General features: G+C 44.8%; 1 protein-coding gene across 1 annotated transcript; it reads right to left on the reverse strand.

The window, feature by feature from the left end:
• Positions 1–1,794: 1,794 nt before the first annotated feature.
• PDPN (podoplanin) lies at positions 1,795–27,099 on the reverse strand. Its single transcript, XM_047082636.1, has 5 exons — positions 27,033–27,099; positions 8,368–8,504; positions 6,812–6,941; positions 2,466–2,504; positions 1,795–1,910 (listed from the first exon to the last, which is right to left on the reverse strand). The coding sequence occupies exons 1-5, from the start codon at positions 27,097–27,099 to the stop codon at positions 1,795–1,797; spliced, it is 489 nt and encodes a 162-aa protein (XP_046938592.1).
• Positions 27,100–27,211: the final 112 nt, after the last annotated feature.

Raw genomic sequence — 27,211 nt, forward strand, 5'->3', positions numbered from 1 at the left:
CCCCAAGAGTCCTCGGCTCCTGGGCCCTCATCTGAGGGAAGAGGAAGCAGCAGGTAGGAGCAAACTTTTGAGTCACCAAGTCATCACTGGAGAAGGCAATAAGCAAGCCTAGAGCTTGCCTGATGACCTTATTGTGAGAAACACAGTCCCTTCTCCAAACCATAGACTTCCTGTTTATAATCTAAAATGGGTGTCTTTGAAATGACTTACCCGGGCCAGTGAAAGGCAGTCGCTCATTTCATGTTATACTAGGTTAGATTTCTACTTGATGATTCACATGAAATTTGAAAACGGGCCAGACTACCTTGGAATGTGTGTGTTTCAACTGATCAGAAATTGCAAAACGCTTTCGCCATTTACGAATATAGCACTTGAACCCAAGGGCTCCATTGGTATGAGTATTTCCAGACTTGTTTGCCTTTTAACAATAACAGAGCATGGTCGGAATGAAGACCTGATTACAGTTTCTAACATCGATTAAATTATATCATCTTAGTTACAAATCAGTTTACGCCGTTTTGCTCCATTTTCTATGCACTTTGTCTTTTAAATCATCTGGTATGAAATTTATATTTAAAAAATTTTTCAAAAGGCAAATGCCTAGAGGAGCAAGTCGTTTGCATTGTCTTTCCTTGAGTTACTTTGGGTAAGCGGAGGGATCACCATGGATTTGGAGTGGGGTCGCCAAGCATTTCCATGGGTCATCTTCTTCCACGTGCCCCAGGATGGGGAAGTCGGAAACTCTCTTCTAAACATGTTGGCAGAAGGGCACAATTTTTCAGCTCTTTAGGGCCTGTGAAAACAAAGAGAAAGGTGGCTGTCACTTCTTTTACTGGCACCGTGAATAGTAATCCCATGAGTCATGGTCCTATTGTCCTCTTGTCTAAGACTCGCAGTTCTGGAACCTGGATCTCTTCTCTCTCTGCTCATTCCTCCTGCATGCTTGGTCCTCACACGGCCAGGGGCAGACTTCCAGGCATTTCCAAGCACATAAATCTGTGATGCTATTGTTGGCTGTGTCCCTCAGCCCCCAGTTGTAGAACATTTGCCCTTTCTGCCACCCTCCACCCCATTATATAACATCTCCCTAACAGAAATAAGAAAAAGTCTTCCTCTGGTTATGAGTTTGAATCTTCTGAGTTCTTATGGAATTTTCAGAGACAGAAAGCACTCCTTCCCCTCCTCAATGGTCAATTCTAGGAGTTCACTACCATGTGTGTGGGTGTGTGCAGGGCAGAAGTGGAGGGAGGAGACCTCACTACCAGAAGAATTCTCATCAGAACGGTGACCTATCTCTGCAATGAATGCTCTTCTGGAAACCACCCAACTCCCTCTGATGCCTGGGAGTGGGGAGATTAGGTATCAAGGTGAAACTTGGTTTGGGTTTTCTTTCAAGTTCAGTTAGTTGAAAAATTAGGACAAGAAGCCAGATTTGGTTAGAGCTCAATAGGAGTCAAATAAAAGCCATCTCTGGCTCTAACTCTCCCTCTCTCTCTCTCTTTTTTTTTCAAAACTTAGAAAGGCCAAGCAGTTACCTGTTTCTCCCAGGGAAACTTCAGATGTAGCCCTCACAGAGGTAAGGGGCTTCTGAAAAGGACTCTTTGCTTTTAAAGTAAACTCTATGCCCAACGCGGGGCTCAAACTCAAGATTATGAGATCAGCAGTTGCTTGTTCCTCTGACTGAAGCAGCCAGGCACCACTGAACCTGATTTCTAGAGGTTTCTATTGGCTCAAGGTTGGGGTTCTAGATATGACCACTCTCATTTATCTACCACATGGGTGTAATTTCTTTACTTACGAGTACCTTCCTGACATTTTTCGAGCAACCAAAATGATGATCCCACCAATGAATCCAATGGCTAGTAAGACTCCAACTATGATTCCAACCAGGGTCACTGTCGCCAGGCCATCTGATTGAGGAGGAAAAAAAAAAAGCATGAACCCCAGATAAATGATACACCTGTGTCATTTATAAACAATACCACTGTCCCACTAAAGACAGCAAATAATGTTCTAATTTGCTTCTCCTATCCAGTAGGAGTTGACCTAGAAGAGATGAAACCTTGGGCTACTCTAATCCCATCTTATGAGTGGCAAGATTCCTGGGTCTCAGGATCTATCAAGCATATCACTCATACTGGGTGGCTTCACTGTTTATTATTAGGTAGTGTTTGTCTGCTGCTATTAAATTAGCCCCTACTTTTATTCTTAGTAACAATAAATTATATGACACCGTTCTCCATAGCTGTCATTAAGTGAGTAGACTCATTTGCGGTTTATTTTCAGATTCAGGTAATTTTCTTTTCTCTCTTAAAAGAGGTTTGAAACCTGTTCTCAGAAGGTTCTGTATTGCACTCTTGTTGACTACAATCCAGGAAAGAATGTCATTCATCAAAAGATTAGCTTCAAAGAAACTTTTTTTTTAAACTCCCACAAAAATATTTTGATAACAAAATCTAGCTTACCGTTCTCAACTGTTGTCTCTGTGTCTTCACCTATTTTCTCTGGAAAGAAAGAGATGTAATGATACAGAATTATTAGGATTTAATAACTATAATTTAACAACTGGCAAAAGATTAATTTACTCTAAGTGGAAGGCAGCAAGGCACAAGCAAAGAGGATAATTTCTTAAATAAATTGGATCAGAGGATTTTTAAGCAAGCTCTGACATGATCCTATCTTCAAAAGTATTATTATTGAATTTATGAATGCTTCTTCACACCTATGGGCCCATAGCACTTTGGTGTATCTTTTTTCTCACCCACTTTAGAGAGAGCAGAGTCAAGGAAATTGACCCATAGAAATCTTACATAAATGGTCACAAAGTTTCAGAGGTTTGAATGACACAAGAAGCCAAGGCTGTTGATTCTATGGTCCAATGTCAAGACAGTAGAAAACTCATTCACAGTGATGAGTTTGATTTTGAAAGATTTTGTTTTAGAACAATATACTCTAGTTCTGGAAGATGGGCCCAGACAGTGATTTGTCTTACGTATCAATTCCCTGATTTTTATTTAGTAGCAAAACCCACATCTTACAGGGCAGCAATATGCCCAGCTAAGTTTAATGAGGGAATATACCTTGGGGCACCTGGGTGGCTCAGTCAGTTAAGCACCTGACTTTTGGCTTAGGTCATGATCTTGTAGTTCTTGAGTTCAAATCCCACGTTGGGCTCTGTACTGACAGCTCAGAGCCTGGAGCCTGCTTCAGAATCTGTGTCTCCCCTTTTTTTCAGCCCCTCCCCTGCTCACGCTCTGTGTCTCTCAAAAATAAGCATTAAATTTTCTTTTTTTTTTTAATGAGGGAATATACCCTTTGTGTTTAGCCTCTGTTATTTTAGGATTTCTCTCTGTAGCCAAACCTAGTCCCATAGTTACAATATGAATATTCTCATTAACCTGTCACATGGGTTTGAGTTATTAACTTAGAGTAAGTAAGTAATAAAGATGCGAGTTTCTTTCAGATAATTTTACACAATGTCTATTTAAAAATATACGCTTTGGGTTTTATTTTTCCCATCACCCTGCTTGCACACTAAGTCCTTAACTCCTCTGGGTGGTGGTGATTTACCTAGTTTGCAGATGGAGAAAAAGTCAAGAGGCTTTGATTTAATGAAACAATAGAGAGACGTGGATCAATTAGGTGCCTCCCTAGGACTGTAGTTCACAACCTGCAAATACCGCAGATATCCAAGAGCTTTTCTAATCAAAGGGGAAAGCAACATCTGCAAGATGCTTACTTTTCCTAATGCTTGAATTTGAAAGAAGTCTTTGTACCAAGGCTCTCTTCCAAAAAAAAAAAAAAAAAAAAAAAAAATGCACCTTTTCAAGATGGTCCCAGGATAAGAGTGTCTGAATCCAGCTCTGCCGGCTGGCATGAGCTGAACTCATAGCTGTGGAGCATTTACATGGAGCTCAAGCTGATGGTGCTATCCCACCTAAAAAGGGGGTGAGACTGTTGGGTCTGAGGCCAGCCCAGAACAAAGGTGTCATGGAATCACTCCTGAAAGGTCATCTTTGGTTGCCAACTACCAGTAGAAAAAAAGTCAACCATTCGCTTGTCATGAACTAAACTGGTAGCTGCTGATTCCAGACTTACAACACATCCTCATCCATTGTGACACCGTTGGCCAGAAAACATATTACCAAAAATTCATGTGGAAGATTCGTTACCAAATTAAAGCTTATTAGTTCTATACTCCCTAGCTCCCACCCGGTGACGGTGGCTGCAGTCATGAGAATGTGTCATACATACATGTGAACGTCATCATACTTGGGTGTTTCGTGGGAAAGACATCTGCTGCCCTAATAAAATCAGCTCTTAAAAACCAAGTGCTTATAATTATATTTTAACTCACATGTGAAAATTTCTGGGATGCTGGTGTGTTATGGGGAAATGTGCGGTAAGTCACAGTTTTTGTGACAGGGTGGGGCAAGAGACAGGACAGGAGACTAATCATGAGTATTTTCCAGAGAACTGAGAATTTTGTTTTAAAGGAATGGGAGAGGTATCCTGGTATTATAGGAAGAAGGCTCCATTTTCTGCAGGTAATTAGCCGTCAACTCATTTACACGCAACTGATTCTCCAAAATTTTGAAATGTTTTCCAATGACCATATTGATGATTCTTTCCTCCCATACCCCTACTTGGTTCTATCTAGTGCTTAAATGGTAAGCGTTTTTTGGGGTGCCCTGGGTGGCTCAGTCAGTTGAGTGTACTACTTCAGCTCAGGTCAGGATTTCACAGCTGTGAGTTCAAGCCCCATGTCGGGCTCTGTGCTGACAGCTCGGAGCCTGGAGCCTGCTTCAGATTCTGTGTCTCCCTCTCTCTCTGCTCCTCCCCCACTCATGCTCTGTCTCTCTCTCTCTCAAAAATAAATAAATGTTAAAAAGAATAAATAAATGGTAACCATTTCTTTAGCATCTCAGAGAGACTTTGTGGCTTTATTCCCAAAGTACTTCATACAGCTTTTTTCTTTCCTATCATGGTAAAATACGCATAACATAAAACTATCCTCACCATCTTTAAATAGCCAGTTCAGTGGCATTAAACACATTCGCTCTTGTGCCACCACCACTGCCATCCATCTCCAGGACTCTTCCTATCTCACAAAACTGACACCCCATAGCCATTAAACCAACTCCTCACTCTCTCCTTCCCCCAAGCCCCTGGCAACCACCCTCCTACTTTCTGTCTCTATGAATTTGACTCTAGGCAGTCTAGTACTCATATAAGTGGAATAATACAGTGTTTGTCTTTAGGTGACTGGTATGTTCCAATTAGCATAATGTCCTCAAGCTTCATCCATATTGTAGCATGTGTCAGAATTTTCTTCCTTTAAAAAAATTTTTTTTTCAACGTTTATTTATTTTTGGGACAGAGAGAGACAGAGCATGGACGGGGGAGGGGCAGAGAGAGAGGGAGACACAGAATCGGAAACAGGTTCCAGGCTCCGAGCCATCAGCCCAGAGCCTGACGCGGGGCTCGAACTCACAGACCGCGAGATCATGACCTGGCTGAAGTCGGACGCTTAACCGACTGTGCCACCCAGGCGCCCCAGAATTTTCTTCCTTTTAAAGGCTGAATATTAGTTCATTAAATGTATATACCACATTTTGTGTATTCATTCATGTTGATGGACATCTGAGCTGCTCTCGTGTTCTAGCCATTGTGAATGATGCTGCTATGGACATTTTGTGCACAAATATAAAGCAATTAAAAAAAATCCTCAGAAGCATTATAGTTTTTAAAAACAGAATGGTGATAGGGTCTAGAAATGTATACTGAACAATAAAGAGTAATTTTCTAGGTGTTCAGATGGGCAACTGATTGGAGGAACCATTAATTTAGGTAAGGTCTTTATGTTGACTTTCATTTAAAGATGGAAACACTCATCTAGATAAAATAATTAGCAAACATTCAGTGCAATTATTGGAGGATCACTTTTTTCCCTCTCCCACCCCCATCTACTCCAAAAGAAATAAAGAAATAAAGAAAAAAATCTCAAATAGGAGCCCCTGCGTGGCTCAGTCAGTTGAGCGTCCAACTTTGGCTCAGGTCATGACCTCACAGTTCGTGATTCAAGCCCCTCGTTGGGCTCTGTGCTGACAGCTCAGAGCCTGGAGGCTGCTTCGGATTCTGTGTCTTCCCCTCTCTCTGACCCACCCCCACTCACACTCTGTCTCTCTGTCTCTCTGTCTCTCTGTCTCTCTCTCAAAGATAAATAAACATTAAAAAAAAATCCCAAACAACTGAATTTCTCCTAAAAAAGCTCTAGAAATAGGCTTTTTCTTTCCATTGCTAAGTTGTAATGGCAATTATTTTTCCTCCTTCTCAGGAAGGATGGAAGAATGGTCTATACCCATAATAATGGCCAAGACCCAAGACAGTGCTCCATTCACATTGCTGCAGGTGTCACCTATTAATCACAAGGACAGCCCCAAATCCTGGTAAGACTGGTTACATAGGTTGCTTGGGTTTTCTGCTCCTGGGAGTCAATGGGAAGTTCTTAGTGTAACATTGTATCAAGTTACAGTCAGCAACATGACACTGGTAGCCAACTTGCCCCTTAGGGACATTTTCACTAGTTGTCATTCAAAGTGGAGAGCTGTGTTCAGCAACCCAATAAATCAGATTCAGTTTAGCAACCCTATAAGTAGAATTCTGAAGCTAGCACATAAGGCTTGGTTCAGAATTCACTCTTATGTTCCAATATATGCGCCACTAATCATTAGATTTGTTCATGGATATTTGGAATGCACTGATCATGCAAAAGAAGATCAATACCTATTGGGGCGACTGATTTTCTTACCTATGGAGTGACTGGTCACCACATTCAAGGTTGTGGTGCTCTGGCTTTCTTCATTGGCATGGCCTGTACTTTCTTGAGTCGGCCCATCCTCTATGTGAAAGTCTGTTATACTCTCTGTATTTGTTGGCACCTATTGGAGAAGTAAATGAGACAAAAGAGAAATAAAATCTAATGTTTTAAAATATATATTCAGCCTCATAACAGAAAAGGATTTAAAGTGGCATAAATATATAAAATATATGATGACTTAAATTTAAACAGGAAACAAGAAAACAAACAGAAATGACAGAGTGGGGATAAGAATAAAACCAAACGTACTCCACAAATAAATATCAAATGTTGACTCCATAGGGTCTTAATTCTTTAGAAAATACCAGGTCACTAGGCTTTAATTCTTTATCTCCCTGAACTTAAATGGCATTTTTCCTTTATTTGGCACATATTATGTTGTATCCTCTTTCAATGCCCCCCCTCCTCCAATTAGAGTAATAACTGAATTTTATTGAGCGCTTACTATGTGCTAAGCCTTTTAAATACCTTCTCATTTATTCCACAAACAACCCTCTAAAGTCAATCCTAATATTAGTCCTATAGTCTGGATGAGGCCAAGAGAGATTAGACAACATGCCCAAACTCAGACAGCTAACAAGCAACAGAAGGTGACTTAGAAGTGATTCTGTTGACTTCAAAGTTCATGCCAATGTGGCATTGGACAAATAAGCTCGTCAGCACAGGCAACAAAAGCAAAATTAGATAAGTGGGACCCCATCAAACTTAAAAACTTCATGCATTATAAGACACAATCAACAGAGTAAAAAAGCAATCTGTGGAATGGGAGAAAATATTTACCAATAATATATCTGATAACGGTATAAAGAACTCCTACCACTTAGCAACAAAGAATCAAATAACTTGACTCAAAAATGGGCAGAAGGGCTCGCACAGACCTTTCCCCAGAAATGATAGACAATGGTCAACAAGCATATGAAAGATGCTCAGTGTCTTAACATAAACATCAGAAAAAGGCAAATTAAAACCACCATGAGATGATCACCTCACTCCTGTCAAAAGAATGGTAAATAACGTACTGGCAAGAAGGTGGAGAAACTGAAATCGTTGTATCCTGTTGGCGGGGATGTAACATGGTGTAACCGCTATGGAAAACAAGATAGAGGTTCCTCCAAAAAAATTAAAAATAGAACTACCTTATGACCCATCAATCCCACTTCTGGGTGTATACCCGATTGAAAGCAAGATCTGGAAGAGGTGTTTCCACATCCATTTTTCATAGCAGCACTGTTCACAAGATCCAAGAGTTGGAAGCAACTCAAACATCCACTGACCAATGAACAGATGCACAAAATGTGGCACACACATACAATGGAATAATAATCAGCCTTGGAAACGAAGGACATTCTCACATGCACACAACGTGGATAAATCCTAAGGACGCTATGCAAAGTGAACTAAGCCAGTCATAAAGTATCCTTGCATGTGGTTGCATGGCTATGGGGCAACTTCCTCTCTTCCTGGGACACTCTTCCTGGGACACTCACCAGACCTGTCGGGCCAGTAGACTCCTCAGGGTCTGCACCGGCACCTGTGGTCACCACATTGTCTTCTGCACCTAGGGTCACCATGCCATCTTCCACACCTGGTGTCATAATGTCATCTTCTGGCCGGACCGTGCTAGCTAAAAAAGAAAGACTGGGTCAGGGCTTAAGGTAGAAATTGTGTGGGCAGACCTAACTGGCCAGCTACAATCAGATTATTTTCTTTACCATTTCTTTTGGGGATTGTTTTTGGGGGGAGGGTCATCTTTCCAGCTTACCACAAACCACTCTCCTTGCTGTACCTCTGTCACATACAAGGACCTGGTTGTCTCCATAGCAAGGTAAAGGGAGATAAAAATACAAAATGGTGAAGCCGCCAGCCCTTCCCCACTGCGGTAACAGGAGGGATATAGACCTTGCCTTTTCAGTAATGAACCAGGTTCTTCCTGGTGTCGTTTCATACAATGAACTAATGCATTCGGGTTGCTAGAATATCATTTAGACCTGGAAAAATTTTTAATTAGAGTCACGTGGGAAAGACTTCTAAAAATACCGATTTGCAGGCTCTATCTTAAACATTCTGAATCATAATGTCCAGAAGGAGATCTCCATCCTTAAAAATCAAGCTTGCTTTCCATTTAATTTTGAGACTGCTGTCTCCTTGAATGAGGAGAACCATTGCCTCTGACCACGGACCTCATAGGTGAGGTCAACTTCTTAGTTTATAGTTGAGGTTACTATCTATGGGAGATAGTAATGTATGTAACGTGCTGAGGTAGCCAATAGGATTCTTAGTGCACAGAGAGCTAAACTAATAAGGGACCTCGGTGCCCCAGGCTGGGGTTTTTCTGCTTTAACATTGAATGAATGACCCTGTTGTACAAACCAGAAAGGTTTTCAGAGGAGCAGGGGATGGGTGGGGTGGGATAGCAGGTTGAATTCCACACAAAGGTGGGGTGGGGGAGTGGAACAGATAACAACAGTGGCCTTTTCTTTAACCTCTGTCTCGATGATCCCAAACTAAATCACGACCAAGCAAGGGCATCATCTCAACTCATCAAATAACCCTTTTCATGAGTTAAAAATCTGACTCATTGGCCACGGGCTCCCTCCCCATACTCAGAGTGGCTCTGGAAATTCCATGACTAAATACAGTTGCAAACTAAGCAAACACACGTCCTAGGAGCAAGAGGGGCTGGGGTGCTTGGAGGCTTCTTTGTGTAATTAAAGAGTTGATGTTTGTATCCAGGCAGTGCTCAAGTCAGCAATCCAGTCCTTGCCTTAAGATACCTTATTTCTCCCTATGCTTAGAGAGCCCAGCCAAAGGCACAGCTAATAAATATTTGATCATAACTTCTCTGCTGATGCATAGAGGGAGAAAGTCTCAAGAGTAAATTCGCTTGCTCTGTGAGCCTTCTCTTTGCATCTGGAGTCCTAATCCAGGGCTGCCTATCTATGGCTTTGGTTGAGCCCCCTAAGCATATACATTTATTTTTTCATCTGGGGGGGAAATGGCTTTCACCCGTTAGCAATAACTGAATACCTTCGTGCAAGCAGCCTCCCCTCCTGGCTGCTTGCTGGGGTGGGGGTGGGGCCAGCGATGGGCTCCCACCAGGATTTATGACTCTGGTGGTAGACCAATGTTGAATGTAAGAGGGAGATATCCCTTTGCCAGGCAAGTTGTCTTTATTAAACACACACACACACACACACACACACACACACACACACACACACCTATACCCCTTTTCTTCTCCTCCAGGTTTGAACAGTTAACAAATCATGAATTTTACAAATGTTTTCTGGAGGCTGCTTAGCAAAACCATTTACTATATGGTACCTTCCAACTATACAAAACAAAACACCCTTGCTTGAAAAAAAAAAAAAATCAAGTACTGAATGAAGTTGGTTTGAATTCTTTCATAGAAAGTTCAGCTCATTGAAAGCGTAACTTGATAAAAAATTCCTTCTTGTTCTTTTCTATTCTTGGCCCACAGAGCCAAGCACTAAAATCGCCCTGAATAGACAAAGGGCGTTTTATGAATGACACTCATGATTAAGATGCGTGGCTTTTGTCTCACTGCCCTGGCATTCTTTTTGCTCCATGGGAAAGTTGATCTTTAACAAGGGATCTTCAATTGTCCCTCGTATTATTTTGGCGGAAGGCTTTCCTGGGTGAAGAGTTCCTACCAGCCCAGCTGCCGCGTTTCCAGCCAGCGATTGATGCCCCTTTCCCTTCAACGGTGAAATTCAAATCGTGTCTTGATGCCCTTCATCTCAGATTCTTTTTCCTCCAAGACACGTGTGTGCGCAGGCAATACCCACAGCTGTTTATATAAGCGCAGTGAGGAACGTACAATCACAGGGTCAGTTCTGCTGCCGTGTACCCTCATGATCTCACGATTCCAGCCTCACCCAGGTTCACCCAGCCTGGGGGTCAGAATCAATGGAAGTTTCCAAAGACGGTGGCAACCCATCCATTTGCTTTGGAATTTGTGCGTAGGTGTTATTCTTTCAAGAGCTCGGCCAAACTTTATATTACCTATGAGAAGATGTGATAAATCCATTTTACCTTGAGGTTCTTAAGCTTGAGAACAAGTAAGAACTGAGGAGATGTTTATTGGCTTGAAAGTGCTAATTATGAATCCCTTTTATCTTTGCATGGAAGCCCGACCTCTCCAAAGGAATTCTTCTAGTTTATATACAGTTAGGGGAGGGTCTTTCACTTAAAATATCTTAGAATTTAGATGCAAGGTAAATCATGCTGCTACTGTAATAGTAATAGTCCCAAGTTCTTGGTCAAAATGTTTTAAATAAGTGTTTTCAATCTTCTGGTTTTATGGACATTCCTGGTAAGTGGGGAGTTCTTCCATTTATCTGTTGGCCGTTAAAAATATCTTCTCTTGTGGCCATTTTTCTCTTATGGCGCTCATCTTTTTTACAGTTTTGTAAGTGTTCTTTATACCTTAGGAATACATCCTTTGGGGGCACCTGGTTGGCTCGGTTGGATCTGGATCTCAGGGTCATGAGTTCGAGCCCCCTGCTGGAAGGAATATACTCTTTTTTTTTTTTTAAGGTACTATCTTTTTAACAAAAATGTTTATTTATTTATTTTGAGAGAGAGAGTGAGTGCACGTGTGTGCGAGTGGAGGAGGGGCAGAGAGAGAAGGAGAGAGAACCCCAAGCCGGCTCCACACTGTCAGCCCAGAGCCCTTATGGTTTTGTTCTTACACTTCACATTTCTATTTGCCTTGTGCTTCTTTTGAAGTATGATGTAAAATGGGGATATAATTTGATTTCCCCTGAAAGATGGGCCGGTTGTCCCAATAAACTCTCCTTCTCCCCCTGCTTCAAAACTAGCTCTCACTGACACAAAGGTCTTCTTTCCAGTACCATGTCATGGTCATGGGATGAAGCTTTCAGTATAAGGACCAGCTGTAGTGGCTTGGGCACTGCCATCTGCCCTTTCTTCCATGCCACCCTCTGTCTTCAGATTCTTTCCAGAACCGATTCCGAAATCCGTGCTCCCCTTACCATCGGCTCCCCCTTCCTCCTCATATCAGCTAACCGCTGCCGGATGAATTCAACGCCACAGGTGTAGGGGTGTAGAGAGTGAGGAGGAAGGGTAGACTACTTCAACAGAAGTTCATCGAGGTCTTTCCAAGTTGCATGTTCTACTTAACGTGGGAGGCCCAGCTTTATAACATCACCCTCCCCCTACCCCCCACCACATTTGTGCAGCCACGTAGGGTTTATTTGTTTATTATCTTTCAGCTGACTTTATTCCAAAATGGCCTTGTGGGTGAGTTGCACTGGCATCATTGTCCCCTTTATCAGATGAAGAAAGTGAGGCCGACAAAGATCTCCCCTTGACCAAATTCTACTTAGGTGTCCCTACCCATCCTTGCAAGAGTCTTGTTTCTTTCTTTTTTTTTTTTTTTAACGTTTATTTATTTTTGAGACAGAGAGAGACAGAGCATGAACGGGGGAAGGTCAGAGAGAGAGAGGGAGACACAGAATCCGAAGCAGGCTCCAGGCTCCGAGCTGTCAGCACAGAACCTGACACGGGGCTCGAACTCACGGACCGCAAGATCATGACCTGAGCCGAAGTCAGCCGCTTAACCGACTGAGCCACCCAGGCGCCCCGCAAGAGTCTTGTTTCAACAAGAGTCTGAAATCAGCTCCCAACTGACCAAGTTCCCCATCCCCCACCTTTGATGTCTAAGTGGTAGGCCTGCCTTGAGCAAGAATCCTGTCAGGCCAGTTTAGCAAGAACCCCCTACCCTTGATGTGTCTTCTCCATAATTGGCCATTCACTGCCCCCCCCCATACTCTGCTCCTTGCTTATAAACCCCCAGCTACCTTTGCTGCATTTCGAGCTGAGCTCTATTTCTCACCCCCCTTGGGATAAGTCTTGAATAAAGTCCTCCACCTGTTTCAACAAGGGTCAGAATAATTGTCTAACACTGGAAATTAAATGATTTGCCTGGTTCACCTGGTTGGTGAGCAGACACAAAGCCATGTGTTGTGACAGCTCATCCGTGTAGTAACCAACACAACAAAAGACATCTTTGTGCCACCGTGGCCGCGGTGGCCCAGAAAGCCCGCCGCCCCCCACCCTGGGTCCTGACGTCCTTCCTCTTCAGCCCCCATCCTCTCATAAATTATAATCCTGGTTGTCAGAAGCAACTGTTTCCTCTGGCATCACACATCCTCTTATGAAATCCCATCTGGTTAGAATCTTCCAGTTTGACTTGTGTAGGAACCAGAATCTCAGCTTCCTCAAATGAGTCCCTTCGAGGACTAAGCTTTCAGAAGTGGTATAGAAGGAAGGTGTGACCTGCTTTATAAGAGTGTGACTCTTTCAGCAGCTCTCCCTTGCTCTGCAAATGAAGGCGGCAGCAATGATCAAGACTGGAATCTTCCCAAGGCTCACCTGTATATCCCCAAATAGTCCATGTGTATCTACTACGTGTTGGGTCCCATTCTGGGCACTGGAGACAGAGGAGTGAACAAGGTGAGTTCTCTCATGGATTTGGGTACCATCGGCGGTGGTGGGGGGATACTTCCAACAAGCAAACAAGGAAAACCTCAAGATAGCTTTCTTCCACCCCCTTTAGATCCGTCCTCAAAGGGCACTTTCTCGGGAAGGCCTTTTCCCATGACCGAAGTGAAATTCCCTCCCTCCACACACCCTCACACATATACCACAGTACTCAACCTCTCATGCTGTACATCCACTAACTGGCTGTCCCACTAGAATATAAACTCAATAACGGCCGTTTACTTCAATGTCCCCCCTTGCCTAAAATATCTGGTACACAGGAGACACCCAGTAGGTATTTGCTGAATGAACATGTGAACTGTGGACAGGAAGAGCCGGTCTAATTAACCTGGAAGCTGAGAGTGAGCCCGAGGCACCACTCACTGAAGAGACAGAGAGGGGTCAGTGGGGCTGGATGAGAAAGAAGCAAGACTGAGGAGGTGTGGAGGGCCAGTCGGGTGGGATTTTCCTTTCAATCGGAGGGTGAGGGGAAGCCAGAAGATGACGTTACTGGAGTCAGAATGCCATGGGAACGCTGGGGGTGGGGGCGGGAGTCTGTCAAGGATGGTGCTGGGATCTGACTGAGGCAGGGAGACCACTCGGGCTACCCGGCTGTCCCGGCAGGAGCGGCTCACTGCTTGCACCAGGGCAAGGGGAGAAAAACAGACAGGTAATGGCCGGGACGTGTCTGAAGTCATCACCCACCAACGATCAGAAATAAACACAAAACATGGGAGCCAAGAACTCGTTTTAGCATCTGTGACAGCTGCGTTGAGAAACAGCATTCGGAGTGTGAATGGATGTACTGACTGTATGATGCTGAGTCTTTTACTGGACTTCCCCTTGTTTCGTTAGGAGAGCCACGGAAGTCCCCTCCCTAAGTTTAAGAGCCTCTGTCTGGTTGCCATGTCCGCAGGAGGGAGAAGCTCCCGCTGCCCTCTTTCTGCTGACCTGAAGCCTCAGAAGCAGACAGCTGGAGAAGCGGCCTCCACAGCATTTTATCTTGAAACAGGAAAGTTGATTTTAGCAATAAAGAAGTCACACGCTGAGCTAGCCCCGGGGTTTTTCAAAGAAAACCTGCGGTGTTCGCCAACAGATCAAGGCAGTCTTTCGTGGTCCCTGGTGTGTTCCATGTTGAGCTGTTCCAGCGTCTAAATGCACAAGTAAAGCCTTTGAAGATGGAGAAATACGTGGCCAGGGAATGGTTTTTGTGGCCACTGAGAAATAGAATGACCTTTTTTTTTTTTTTCTTACATCCTAGGAAATTCTGGTTTTCCCCAGTAGGGTAATTACTAAGCGATTAATTCTAGCATTCCCCACTCCCTACTTACATTTAGGATGAAGTAATGCTTTTAGAGAGAGGTCAAAACACCTATTTGGAAAACAAAGGCAAAAAAAAAAAAAAAAAAAAAAAAAAAAAAAAAGCCTGCTTCTGTTCCTTTGCCCAGACATAGGCCTCTGCATATCACTTTTCTATCATGTCTCAATGCTGTGCTCCGAAGCCTGAAAATAAACACACCCAGAGCTGTGGAAAGGTGCCAACCTCCAACATTTTCTAGCACCCTGCAGACCACCCACAGTGATCCCCAGATACTCAGATCTTCATATGGTTCTTCATCTCAATTCAAACGGCCCCAATTTAGCTGTTTGATGTTATTCCCTTAGTTTCTGCAACCAGAAGAAAGGTGTTAGGACTTAGCTTTTATTCACCACATCTTTCGAGTTACTCCTCCCGTCCTACGGGCCAGCCCATCCTCTGACCCTTGTGAAGGAGCCTTTCCTTGGAATATTGAAAACCACTTGCTGACGCGGAGCTGTGCGCCTGTGCTCAGCTCCTGGCAGACACTGGGTTGTGGTCAGTATAATCACTGATGTGGCAATGGGTTCCCCTCTAAGCCACCCTCTCCTTGGACCCTGGTAAAGGGCTTACTGGATCAAAAGTGTGGCCATGGAAAATCTAGGCAGCTCCTTGAAGGCTTGGCCCTGCCACTCGGTATCCCACGGTGATTTTCCTCCAGGTGGCACAGTGCTACTTAAAGTCCACACTGCCCCATGGTCCCAGTGCTTGGCACCGTGGTAAGCCTTTTGTAGATGTTTGTTGACCAACGGTTGGAAAGAGAACACTGACACCCAAGTAAGACGTTTCTTTTGAATTATCCCTTCCATGACAAAACCCTGCTACTGTCCACTGTGCTTCTCTCAAGAGTTGTTGAATACCTTCCCCCTTCCCCCGAACGTGGCTGAAAATAGGACAATGCCCCTCCGAGGATGAGCTCTGTGGCTTTGCTGTTCGGCAGCCTGCTGCTGGGTGTCTCATCCTGGCAGTCCCTGCAGGCCCAGACCGATGGCGAGGAGTGACCATCCACTGTTAGCACTGGGGACCTGTGCCTCCCCCGTGAAATTCAAGAGAGACGTGTCAAGGCTGAGATCAAATAGGTGTCACTAGTTCCTCTGAAGAAATCAGAAGAAGTGCCACACATCAAGATTTGGAGCAGAGTTCCTTGACTTTGGAGACGGGGCCCCACGATGCTCCCCAAAGAGGCAGAATTCTGAAGAGCTCTGTAGCTGAGCATGGGCAGTAAAAGAAGGGAGAGGGGGCCATGTGGCTGGGGACTCATCTTTCAATTCCATAGCAAGGGCTCACACCCAGTCACTGGCAGGTGAATAGAATAGAACATGCAGGCCATTAGACGTGACACCAGGCTCCCAGCCACCTGCCTTCTTTCTCTCACCTGATGGGGGAAGATCAGCTGAGACCCACTGTGTGCCCTTCACAAGTCTTCACAGTTAGTCTCCACGGCTATCTGAGAAGCAGGTTTTTTGTTCTATTTATTTTTCAGTCCAGTATAATTAACATATAGTGTTATATTAGCGTCAGGGGTACAATATAGTGATTCATAATTCTATACTTACTCCGTGCTCCTCACGATAAGGGTACCCTTAATCTCCCTCACTTAGTTCACCCATCTTCCCACCTACCTCCCCTCAACCATCCATGTGTTCTCTATAGTTAAGAGTTAAGAAGTTTTTGAGTTTATAGTTAAGAGTCTTTTGGTTTGTCTCTTTCTTTGTTTTGTTTCTTAAGTCCTACATAAGAGGGAAATCACATGGTATTTTTCTTTCTCTGACTTATTTCACTTAGCATTATATTCTCTAGATCCATCCATGTTGTTGCAAATGGCAAGATTTCATTTTTTAGGGCTGAGTAATACTTCACTGCATATATACACATCTTCTTTGTCCATTCACCTATGGATGGACCCTTGGGCTGCTTCCATATCTTGGCTGTTGTAAATAATGTTGCAATAAACATAGCAGTGCATGTATCTTTTCGAATTAGTGTTTTCATTTTCTTTGGATAAATACCCAGGAGCGGAATTATGGGATCATAAGGCAGTTCTGTTTTTAACTTTTTGAGGAACCCTCCACACTGTTTTCCACAGTGGCCGCACCAGTCTGCACTTCCAAGGAGGTAGGTATTGTAATAATGGCTGCTATTTTTGAATTTAGGGGAAAATGTACAAACCGTGGTGCCCAGCACTCTCTCCTGATCTTTACAAAAGCCTTGCAAACGAATGTCATTCTCATTTTGAAGCTGAGGGCGGTGACCCTGAGAGTAAACTGCCCATGTAGCCAGCAAGTGGTGACACAGGGATTAGACATCGGATCTGTCAGACTCCAAGCCCCGCTCGAGCCACCGTGTCACACAGCCCCATGTATCCTGGTTACTTTCCTGCAGCTCCCCTCATATTCTCTCTACTTCACGTGGCAAGGACTGGGGTGGCACTGAAGCAGCTCCCTGGGCTTCTGGATGCCAAGGGCACCCGAAGTTTCATCTTCTGACTGCACTGTCATCTAAACCCCACCTACTCTTCTACCTGGCCCCGGTGCGAGACTCCTTCCCTTAGAGCCTTCCCAAGGTGACAAGAGAAAGTAATTCCTCTGAACTAGCACAGGATAACACCGACACTGGCTACTTTTTCTCTGCTAGCATCTATAAGCTTCCTGAGGGCAACACCCCCTTCTGCTGGAGGTTTGCAGCCTCCCACCCACCAGCGTGGCCTCTGTGAGCTGAATGAATACATGAATATCCCCCTTTTCAGTGTTCACATATCAACTTACCCACTCACCACCGCCCCCCCCCCCCCCCCCCCCGCCCACCACAAACAGGGCCCAGGACTCCTCCAGCGTTAAAACTGGATGCTGTTTGTTACAACCTCAACCAAGATTACTCAGCCCGGGGAGAGGTTTTCTCTGTTGACCAAGAGCAGAATGTTCTCTGTAAAAGAGGAAATGAGTTCAGCTTGGTAAACTGGAATCAACACCTCCGTAATAACTTTTCTGGAACTAGCTGGGTCTGGCGTCCCGTTAGAAAGGCCACCTCATAGTGAGGACTGTTGAGTACTTGAAAAACCAAATGACTAAAAAACCTGCTTTAGAAGTCATGCCCCGGAGCAGTGCATCTCAACCGCGTGGTGGACCATTTGGGAAACACTCGCCATCTGCTCGGAAACTGAGCTTCTGATTCATTCAAGGCTGTCAGCTGAGCAAGCCCTGATTTTGCAAGAGTAAAAAGAGAAGCCCCTTTAGATCTGACCTCACCATCTACCCATGCAGCTTGCAGACAGCCCAGCTGTGCAGCCAGGAGGATGAGGCCTTGCAGGAATGTGCAGAATGTGGCTGTGTTTCCATTAGCTGCCCTCGGCCTTGATCCTGAGCCTGGCTGGGGAGTCTGAAGTGTGCTTCGGTAGATTATTAAAGATAATTGTTCTCAGCTGGTAGGGGGGGACGATCTCTTCTGACCCTCCTTGCCACCTTTCTCCCCTTGTTCTGATGAATGGGGAGGAGTTCAGGCAGCAAACTGTGTGTCCAGGGTTTATTTCTGATGCCATTTTGATGATCTCCCCAGGTACCCATCAGATACATCAAACTGGATGTCCTACTATTACCTCAAAGTCACTGCGTCTAAAACAGAGTACACAAACTTGAACTCCTTCTTAAAACATTGGTTCCAAACTTATCATCCCTCCAACCTACTTTTTTTGTATTTCTATCACCTGCCTCCTTGTCATTTCTGCCCAAAGTTTGGATCACTGTGTTTCCTCCCTCTTCCTCCTGACAAATGTTTACGATGCACCAACCATATGTTCTTTTAAGTGCTGAGTAAGGCATGGATTCTGCTCTCTTCTCTAACGGGCAAGAGGTGTATACAAGTAACTAAAATACAGTGATAAGAATATAGTCAAAGCAATCTTGAAAAAAAAAAATCAAAGGAGGCAGACTCACACTTCCCAACTTCAAAACTTACTACCAAACTGCAGTAATCAGGACTGTATGGCATTGGCGTAAGGACAGATGTACACAACAATGGAGTAGAATTGAGGGTCCAGAAAGAAATCCATCCATTTATGGTCAATTGATTTTTGACAAAGGTGCCTGAGTAACTCAATGGGGGAAAGAATTGCCTTTTCAACAAATGGTTCTGGGACATCTGGACAACCACATGCAAAAGAACAGAGTAGGATCTCTACTTCGTATCACATATAAAAAGTAACTCCAAATGAGCCAAAACCCTAAATTTAAGATCTTAAACTATGCAACTATTGGAGGTAAAAATAAGAGTAAACCTCTGTGACCTTGGATGAAGCAATGGGTTTTTAGATATGACACCAACAACATAAGCAATAAAAGAAAAGTGAGATAAATGGGACTGCATCACAAATTTTAAAACTTGTGCTTCAATGGACACCATCAAGAAATTGAATGGGAAGGATATTTGCGATTCATATGTCTGATAAATGTCTAGTATCCATAATGTATAAAGAATTCAACAGGGACGCCTGGGTGGCTCAGTCAGTTGACTGTTTGACTCTTGATTTCAGCTCAGGTCATGATACCAGGGTTGTGGGATCAAGCCCTGAGTTGGGCTCCACGTTGAACATGTTGCCTGCTTGGGATTCTTTCTCTCCCTCTCTCTCTGCCCCTCCCCTGTTCACGTGTGTGCATATGCTCTCTCTCTTTCTCTCAAAATAAATAAACATATTTTAAAAAGAATTCAACAATAAAAAGACAACTCAATTTTAAAATGGGAAAAGGATTTCAATAGACATTGCTCCAAAGGAAGATAGGTTAATGGCCAGCAAGTGCATGAAAAGATGCTAAACATCGTTAGTCAATCAAAATCACAATGAGATACCACTTCATACCCATTAGGATTGCTTCCATCAATAAATGAAATGAAACAAAAAACCGAAAATAACAAGTGCTGCTAAGGATTGGAAAAATTGGAACCCTTCTGCATCGCTGGTAGGAATGTAAAATGATGCGGCCACTTAGAAAACAGTTTGCAGTTCCTTAAAAAGTTCAACATAGAGTTACCATATGACCGGGCAATTCTACTCCTAGGTATATCCCTGAGAGACATGAAAGCACATCCACATAAAGATTTGTGCATGAATGTCCGCAGCAATATTATTCATTATAGCCCCAGAGCGGAAGCGACCCAAGTGTCCAGCAACTGATGAGTGGATACGTAACAGACGGTATATCCGTACAATGGAGCATTATTCAGCCACAAAAAATTAATAAAATTCTGAGACACACACACCACAACAGGAATGAACTTTTGAAATCATGCTAAGTGAAAAGAAGCCAGGCACAAAAAGCCACATAGTGTACAATTCCATTTATATGAAATACCTAGAGTAGGCAAATCTATAGGCCTAAAAAACAGATCAGTGGTTGCAGGGGGTGGGGGGGGGGACGGGAGAAATTCCTAAGGGTTTGATTATTTTATTTATTTATGATTTTATTTTTAATGTTTTTTTTTTTTTTTAATTCTTGAGAGAGAGAGAGAGAAAGACAGAGCATGAGCAGGGGAGGGGCAGAGAGCGAGGGAGACACAGAATCCGAAGCAGGCTCCAGGCTCCCAGCTGTCAGCACAGAGCCCGATGTGGGGCTCGAACTCATAAGCCAGGAGATCATGACCTGAGCCAAAGCTGGACGCTTAACCAACTGAACAACCTATGTGCCCCATTATGATTTTATTTTTAAATAATCTCTATACCCAACATGGGGCTCAACCTCACAACCCTAAGAGTCACACGCTCCACTGACTGAGCCAGCCAGGTGCCCCTGACTCTTCAACTGGAAAGGGTTAATTTTATGATATGTGAGTTACCTATGGATAAAAAAATGTAAATAGTGTTGTGTGGTTAAGAGGCGAATAGTAAGAACGCAGGAAATGAGGGAAGAGTAAGAAATCAGGAAATACTGAGCTACAAGTCAGTAGCTGGTTCTGATTCCCCCAAATCTGACCTCACCCCCCCCATTCTGTTGTCATCACACTTAGTCTCTTATCTCCTGACCCCCCCACCCCACCCCACCCCACTGGTCCCATAAACTAGATTCAATCCCATACGGTTCCTGTCATCATTTTTTTTTTCTGACAACTGCTAATTCATGGCCCACCTCACTCCCATTTGCGGTTACTGCCTATTGCCTACAAAAATAGGTCCAACTCTCTCACTCATCAGGGGTTCGTCCTTCCCCCTGACTTCCCTTCCTCTAACACCAGTGAGCCTCCATGCATCTTCCCACACAAACTCCAGGTTGTTCCAACTCCCGTGCATTTGCTCAAGCAGTCTCTCCTGCCTGGACTGCCCTTCTCTGCCACCTTGTCTGGCCAATCCTACCATTTTTCACAGTCAAGATCAATTCCCATCTGCCCCATATGGTTTTTTTTTTCCAACTGTTGACAACCACAAGAATCTCATCTCCAAACTCTGAGCACATAATGGTTTGTGCTGCTCAGGACATGCTGTTTTGTGTTGTCTTGTATGTTCTTTTTACGCTTACACCACACCCACTTGTCTTGCTTCTCTCTGTGAGCTGCGATCCCGCTTCGTGTTCCTTCTTTCACTCTTAAAAGTGTTTTTTTTTTAATTTTTTAAATATGTTTTTATTTATTTTTGAGAGACAGAGTACAAGCGGATGAGGGGCAGAGAGAGAGGGAGACACAGAATCCGAAGCGGGCTCCAGGCTCTGAGCTGTCAGCACAGGGCTCGAACTCGTGAACCACAAGATCATGACCTGAGCTGAAGTCGGAGGCTTAACCAACTGAGCCACCCTTAGCTCTTAAGTTCTTAATAACATGTGTGTCTTATAAATATGTAAAGGGGCAGGACCATGACCTTCAGTTTGGTACCCCAACGCCAGCTAGCTCTTCAATCTGAAATATGCATCTAACAAATACCAGGTGATGTTGTTACTGTAAGGGTACTTGAAGAAACCAATTGGCTGATTTTCTGGGTGTCCTTGGAAGCCTTGAGCCCAAGTATGGGTGGCTGTCGCGTTGAGTGGTTAGGAGCATGGGTTCTGGGCTTGGGCTGCCTGGATTCAAGTCTCACCTTTGCTATTTACTACCTGCCTGTGTATGTAAGTAACTGAACCTCTCTGAGCCTCTTCACTGGCCTATGAAATGCAAATAGTTCTTACCTTGTAGGTCTGCTGCACAGATTAAATGAAGCAGGGCTTGGAGAGTGCTGGAAATTGCTAAGCACCCAGTAGAGGTTAGCTGCTATTACATAGTTACTGCTGTTACCACCACCCAACCAGAATCCAGTTCCCTTGGCTTTATAGATCCAGAAATTTAATCTTACTATGGGGTGATCCAACTCAGATGATACTGTTTCCCATCAGCCAAATTCACAAGAGGCCAGGAAACCAAATAGTTTATTTCCAACAGGAGACAGCTTTCCAACACCATACACATCATGCCCTTCTCAGGAGTGAACTACCTGGGATGCTGTTCGGTGTGTATAAAACAAAGGCAAAGGGTGGGGCTCTTGGGTGGAGTACATTTCCAGACTGTGATGGAACAGAGGTCCCTGATTCACCATAGAACAGTCACTGTGACCGAGATCAGAACACCCATGGCCACCAGATAGGATCTCTTGCATACTAGCTGTAAACAGGGATTACATGTGCCTTGCCTGACTCACAAAGCAGTCACTCAATACGTACTTGGTAAATAAATGAATTCCTTGGGTAGGGCGGGTTTACCGTCATCAAATCCTCATCACTTTTCTCTCCCTTTCTAGATTCTCAGCAAACTGACACCTTCTTCCTCAGGCAGGACACTATTTATTGATAACAGCCTTCAATGCTAAGTTGCGTCTTATTCTCCTGGATAGAGACATTGTAATGAATTGCAGGAAAATACTGCATTCTCATCACATCTAGCACCCCTTCTCTGCTTCCTATCTGTTGTCTGTGTAATTGACAGTACTTTGCATGCTGTACACGTTAACAATGTCAATGTCATTCATTACCCCCTATGTTCAGTGATACTCTCTCCACTGCCTGGGGCATTGGCAGCTCTATCCCCCTGGACCCTGGTGGAGAGCCCATCATCCTCCAGAAAGATGATTATCCTTTTGTTGATTTCCCCCCACCCCCTGCATGAAATTGAGTGTTGCCCCAAACAATTTCAGTCTGCAAGCTCCTCAGACAACTAAGTGAATGAGGTGCTCAGATCTGCAGACTTCCTTCCGGACTCAGCGTGATTCCCCTCAGAGGGCAAACCCACCTCCAGGCAAAGGCACCCAGCCAGACAAAAAGAAGGGAGAGCCTGCCCACCCCTATGTGTGAAGCCCGAGGGAATTCTTGCCTTGGACTGGTCCCCCCACCAGGCACCAGTGGTTGATGGGCCCTGGAGTGGGGCAAGGAGGAAAGAAGCTGTCACCTCATTTTCCCCACTTGCATGAAGTTGGCAGAATTCCAGCTGTTCCCTAACCTGGCTCTATCCTGTAGCCCTCGGATCAAATGCCTGATCTCTTTCTTTCCCCCAAAGTTTTCAGAAATCAGTAGGGAACGGATTCAAAATTTCAATCGAGGTTGCTTCATTTCTTATCTCCCCCCCCCCATGGGAATCTATCAAGACTTATCTTGATAACTGTTGACTTGGCTGTAGGAGGGCTCCCCACCCCGTGCCCCCAGTCATTTGATTCTCTTCCAACAAATCGCTCACGCTGGGGGTTTCCTGGAGGGGTTTCAGGGTGGCAGGAATGGCAAGGCTTCCTTCGAGAGCCTTGCAGGCTCTTATTCAGATTATTCAAATGAGTTTCATCAGGGTAGTGCTGGGCATTTGGGTCTTTTGTCTCTCTACATCCTCCCCTGAAACATTTCCACAAGTTGTAACCTGGCATGCCTGTTCTTGGAGCCCGAAATATGACAAATATTCAGATAAGCCAGTGGAATTTAAAGCACAGGTCCGTTGCTCTGCTGGTGAAGACTTCAGGGAATGCTTTGTAATGTTAGGTGTGCCTCTCCCGAAAGTGCTCACAGCTCAAATCCAGTACCTGGCCCTGTACCAAGCACTCAGGAGATGCTCGATTACCATACGGGGAAGGAATTAATGAATCCTATTTCAACGTACTGTGATGTCTTCATTCTTATAGGAATATTATAGCAAGTATTTAGTGTAAAGGACTTTTTATACCTTTATATATATTATATTATATATTTATATTTACATATTTATCTATTTTTATATAATTATACAAATTATATGATTATATAAATTATTTATATTTATATGTGTGTATATTTGTATATTTATATATTTAAATTATATAAATTATATAATATGTAAACTATTTAAATTTATATAATTATTAAAATTATATAATTATTTATATTTATATATTTATATATAAAATATATATTTATATTTATTTATATTATATTATAATATTATATATATATTCATGTTTAAGGAGCTTAAAATGACATAAACCTTCAATTTCAAGTTCAACTTTTGGTTCTTATGTGGTTTTGTAATGTAGTGAAGAGAGCCTGGGGTTTGGAGTTAGACCCATCTCTGAAACCCAGTTCTGGCATATTCTGAAGATAGTGATGTATAATTTAAGGAGTTGCCATGGTTAAATGAGGGAACTGTGACATTCCTAGCACGTGGCGGGGGTGGAAATGGGAGAGAGGTGGTGTCCTCCCCACTTGGCCAGACCACTCACTGTCACGCCAAGGTTTGGGGGCTTTACAATTCTTTGGTAGAGAGTTACTCATGGACCACTCATTTTAGAGGCCAGAGAAAGAGAGAAGGAGTCGTATACCTCCGCTCAGCCAGGGTCCTGCCTTATCCGCCAAGTTCTGACTTAGCCTTCTCTCACTTGGATCCTTCTTAAAAAGTTTTTTTTTCTTTCCATTAAATGCTGTTTTGGATCTCACACACCAGTGTAAGGGATAGACTTCCCTCGCGAAGACTCTAACAGACCTGGTGTTTATTAAATGCGTGATAGATGTCTTTAAGTGAACAGAAACTCTCAGCAACTCATGAAGGTCTCAGGGCCTCCGAAACTCACTGCCAAGAGTTTCGGGGAAATCACAGGGAAATTTGTTCACCGCATGATTAATCCTGGGTGGATTGGTCCCGGAAAAATCACACATGGGTCTGTAGCAAGCAGCAGCCTGCAGAATTTTACAAAAGAAACCATACCGGATGGGCCCCGGAGTACGTGTTTTGTATGAAAGTTCAGAGTGAGGGCGGGGCCTGACGCTCCAGGAGAAGGCCAGATGTGCGGACAACGGCACTCCTCTGGAGCCACTCAGCTCCAAAGACGACGACACATAGGACCAGAGTACAAAACTGAACCAGATCATACAGCAGAGGAGGGAAACCCCGTAGGGAGTAGAATCCTGTGAGAAGATAATAAAATTCATCCCCATAATTACCCCCGGCCCAACTCCGCAACAGGACCCACAATAGCTCAGCTCAATGAAGTTATTCATCCATATTCACATCGCCTCAGTCATTATCCTCAGACAAAACCCCTCCTGGGCCTCAGCTGCTCGAAGGCAGCCCAGCAATTCAGTGTCCACACACAGCTTGGGGCAGGAGGGGGGGTGTGGGGGGGGGAGGGGGGGTGGAAGGTGGGGGGTGTCTGCAGTTAACAGATTTTCTAGTACCGACTGTGCTGGTAGTTTTTTTGCTTTCTTTTCTTTTCTTTCTTTTCTTTCTTTCTTTCTTTCTTTTTTTTTTTTCAGACAAGGTTTACAGAGGCCTAAGTCAGGTTCACGCCTCGGGCAAACCCCTCCTTTAAAGCACCTCTGACATTCAAAAACTGGTGTAAGGATAATTACAGCCAACCCTTTCCTAGGAGGAAACAGAGGATGCTGCCCGGCTGTTGCCTTCCCTTAGCTAAATTGGGATGAGGCTCAGTTTGGGGGTGTCCCACACCTTGGCCTGGGGGAGCACGAAATGGCATCCTCTGCACACCGTGTCGCCAAAAGGGAAACGTAAGTGAAGGGCAGAGCTGTGTATGTTCCAGTGGAAAGAGAAGTTCCAAAGATAGGACCTGCCATGAATAGCCCACGGCCCTGTAAAAACAGTTGCTCAAGTCTCTCTGAAGCAGACGGCCTGGCACAGAGTAGTACACCCTGTATAATTTCCCCAGGGCTGGGTATTATTGTCTTCGCGCGGAATTATAGCTGCCTAGGTGAGGTCCACCCTCCCACCAGCCACTCCCTCCCAGAAGGATTTTTTTTCTGGTACGAGACCTTCCTCTAGCCTCCATTTGGAAAATACAAGAGTTTACCTTTCAGCAACCTCCAACTCCAAAGATCACGAGTGAGCTTACAGCTCCTCCAGCCAGGATTTAGTGAGCAGCTACTTTGTGCCAGATATGGTTTTGGCCCTAGGGATCGAGACTAGGACAGAGCTCTGTTCTCCAGAGCTTATATTCTATGCGGGGAAACATAAAAATAAAGTGGATGGAAGAGTCCGAAGAGGGAAAGGGGCGGAGGAGGCATAGCTGGCGGGCAGGCGGAGCCCCCACCAGCAGATCTAATGCAGTTAAAGTCCAAGGAGACGCCGAACACTCACTCAGTCATTGGTGTTGGCCAAGTTCAACGCAGGGCCCCAAACCAGCTTATGCCTCAAGGCTCACAACAGTCTTCCACTGCCCCACGCTACTCAGGAGCCCTCCGCTCAGTCCTGCTACACGCAGCATCCTCTCCACGGAGGATAACTGACGCCTCTTCCAGACAATGCCAATGATGGGGGTCCCCGGGGTGTCCAACACGTTGCGCACAGGGTGTAAGACCAGGCGGCCACCAGAGGGAGACCATCGCCGCACAGGGGAGTCCTCCCCACCCCAGTACTGCTTAGTGTCCCTCCTGATTGATACCCAGGGCCAGCTTCTTCTGAGGCCATGTGCATTCCTCCCATGCACAGCCCTATAGGAAAGCGCGGCCCCGCCAGGGGAAGGCTCCTTGCTTCTTGCCTTCTACCCTAGGTCTCATGAGCTGAGCAGGGGGTGGGCAGGAGGTGGCCTGCCCTGCAGGGACATCCCTCTCTGCCCCCCACCCCTGCTGCCCGTGGATGCGGGGTCTCCTCCTCGCACCCTGCTCAGCCATTGCTGCGGGGACTCGGCACCAGCTAAGCCACCGTCTCTCCTTCCCGGGATCCTCCAGCCTCGCGGGCACACGCACACTCCCAGCTCCCCTCTGCTCTCCTGGGCAACTTCAAATACCAGGCCCAGGCATTCCAGCAAGTCCCAGCTCGCACTCGTCCCCACCCTGCCGGCGCCGTTCTGCTGGGTCTTACCTCCTCCTGCCGGGATCCAAAGCCAGGAGCTTCCCAAAACCAAGAGTAGAACCGGCACCTTCCGCATCTTCTTGGTTGACTGGTCCTCTTTGGGGCCCGTGCAGCTGGTGTCTGTGCCAGGGGAAGATTAAAAAGCCCTGCAGCCAGAGGCCCTCGCCCAGTGGAACCAGCGAGTAGGG

The sequence above is a fragment of the Lynx rufus genome, unplaced genomic scaffold, assembly GCF_022079265.1.
Source record: "Lynx rufus isolate CCGP_SWC_20201006 ecotype Redwood Valley unplaced genomic scaffold, mLynRuf1.p SCAF_2, whole genome shotgun sequence".
NCBI classification, from domain to species: domain Eukaryota; kingdom Metazoa; phylum Chordata; class Mammalia; order Carnivora; family Felidae; genus Lynx; species Lynx rufus.

Bases quoted from the DNA above. Each gene is read 5' to 3' on its own strand.
- PDPN (XM_047082636.1), bottom strand. From the start codon at position 27,099: ATGCGGAAGGTGCCGGTTCTACTCTTGGTTTTGGGAAGCTCCTGGCTT. The intron at 8,505-27,032 runs GTAAGACCCAGC...TTTCTTTTTTAG, and splicing joins TTGGATCCCGGCAGGAGGAG to CTAGCACGGTCCGGCCAGAA. The intron at 2,505-6,811 runs GTAAGAAAATCA...CTTTCTTTCCAG, and splicing joins GGTGACCAGTCACTCCATAG to AGAAAATAGGTGAAGACACA.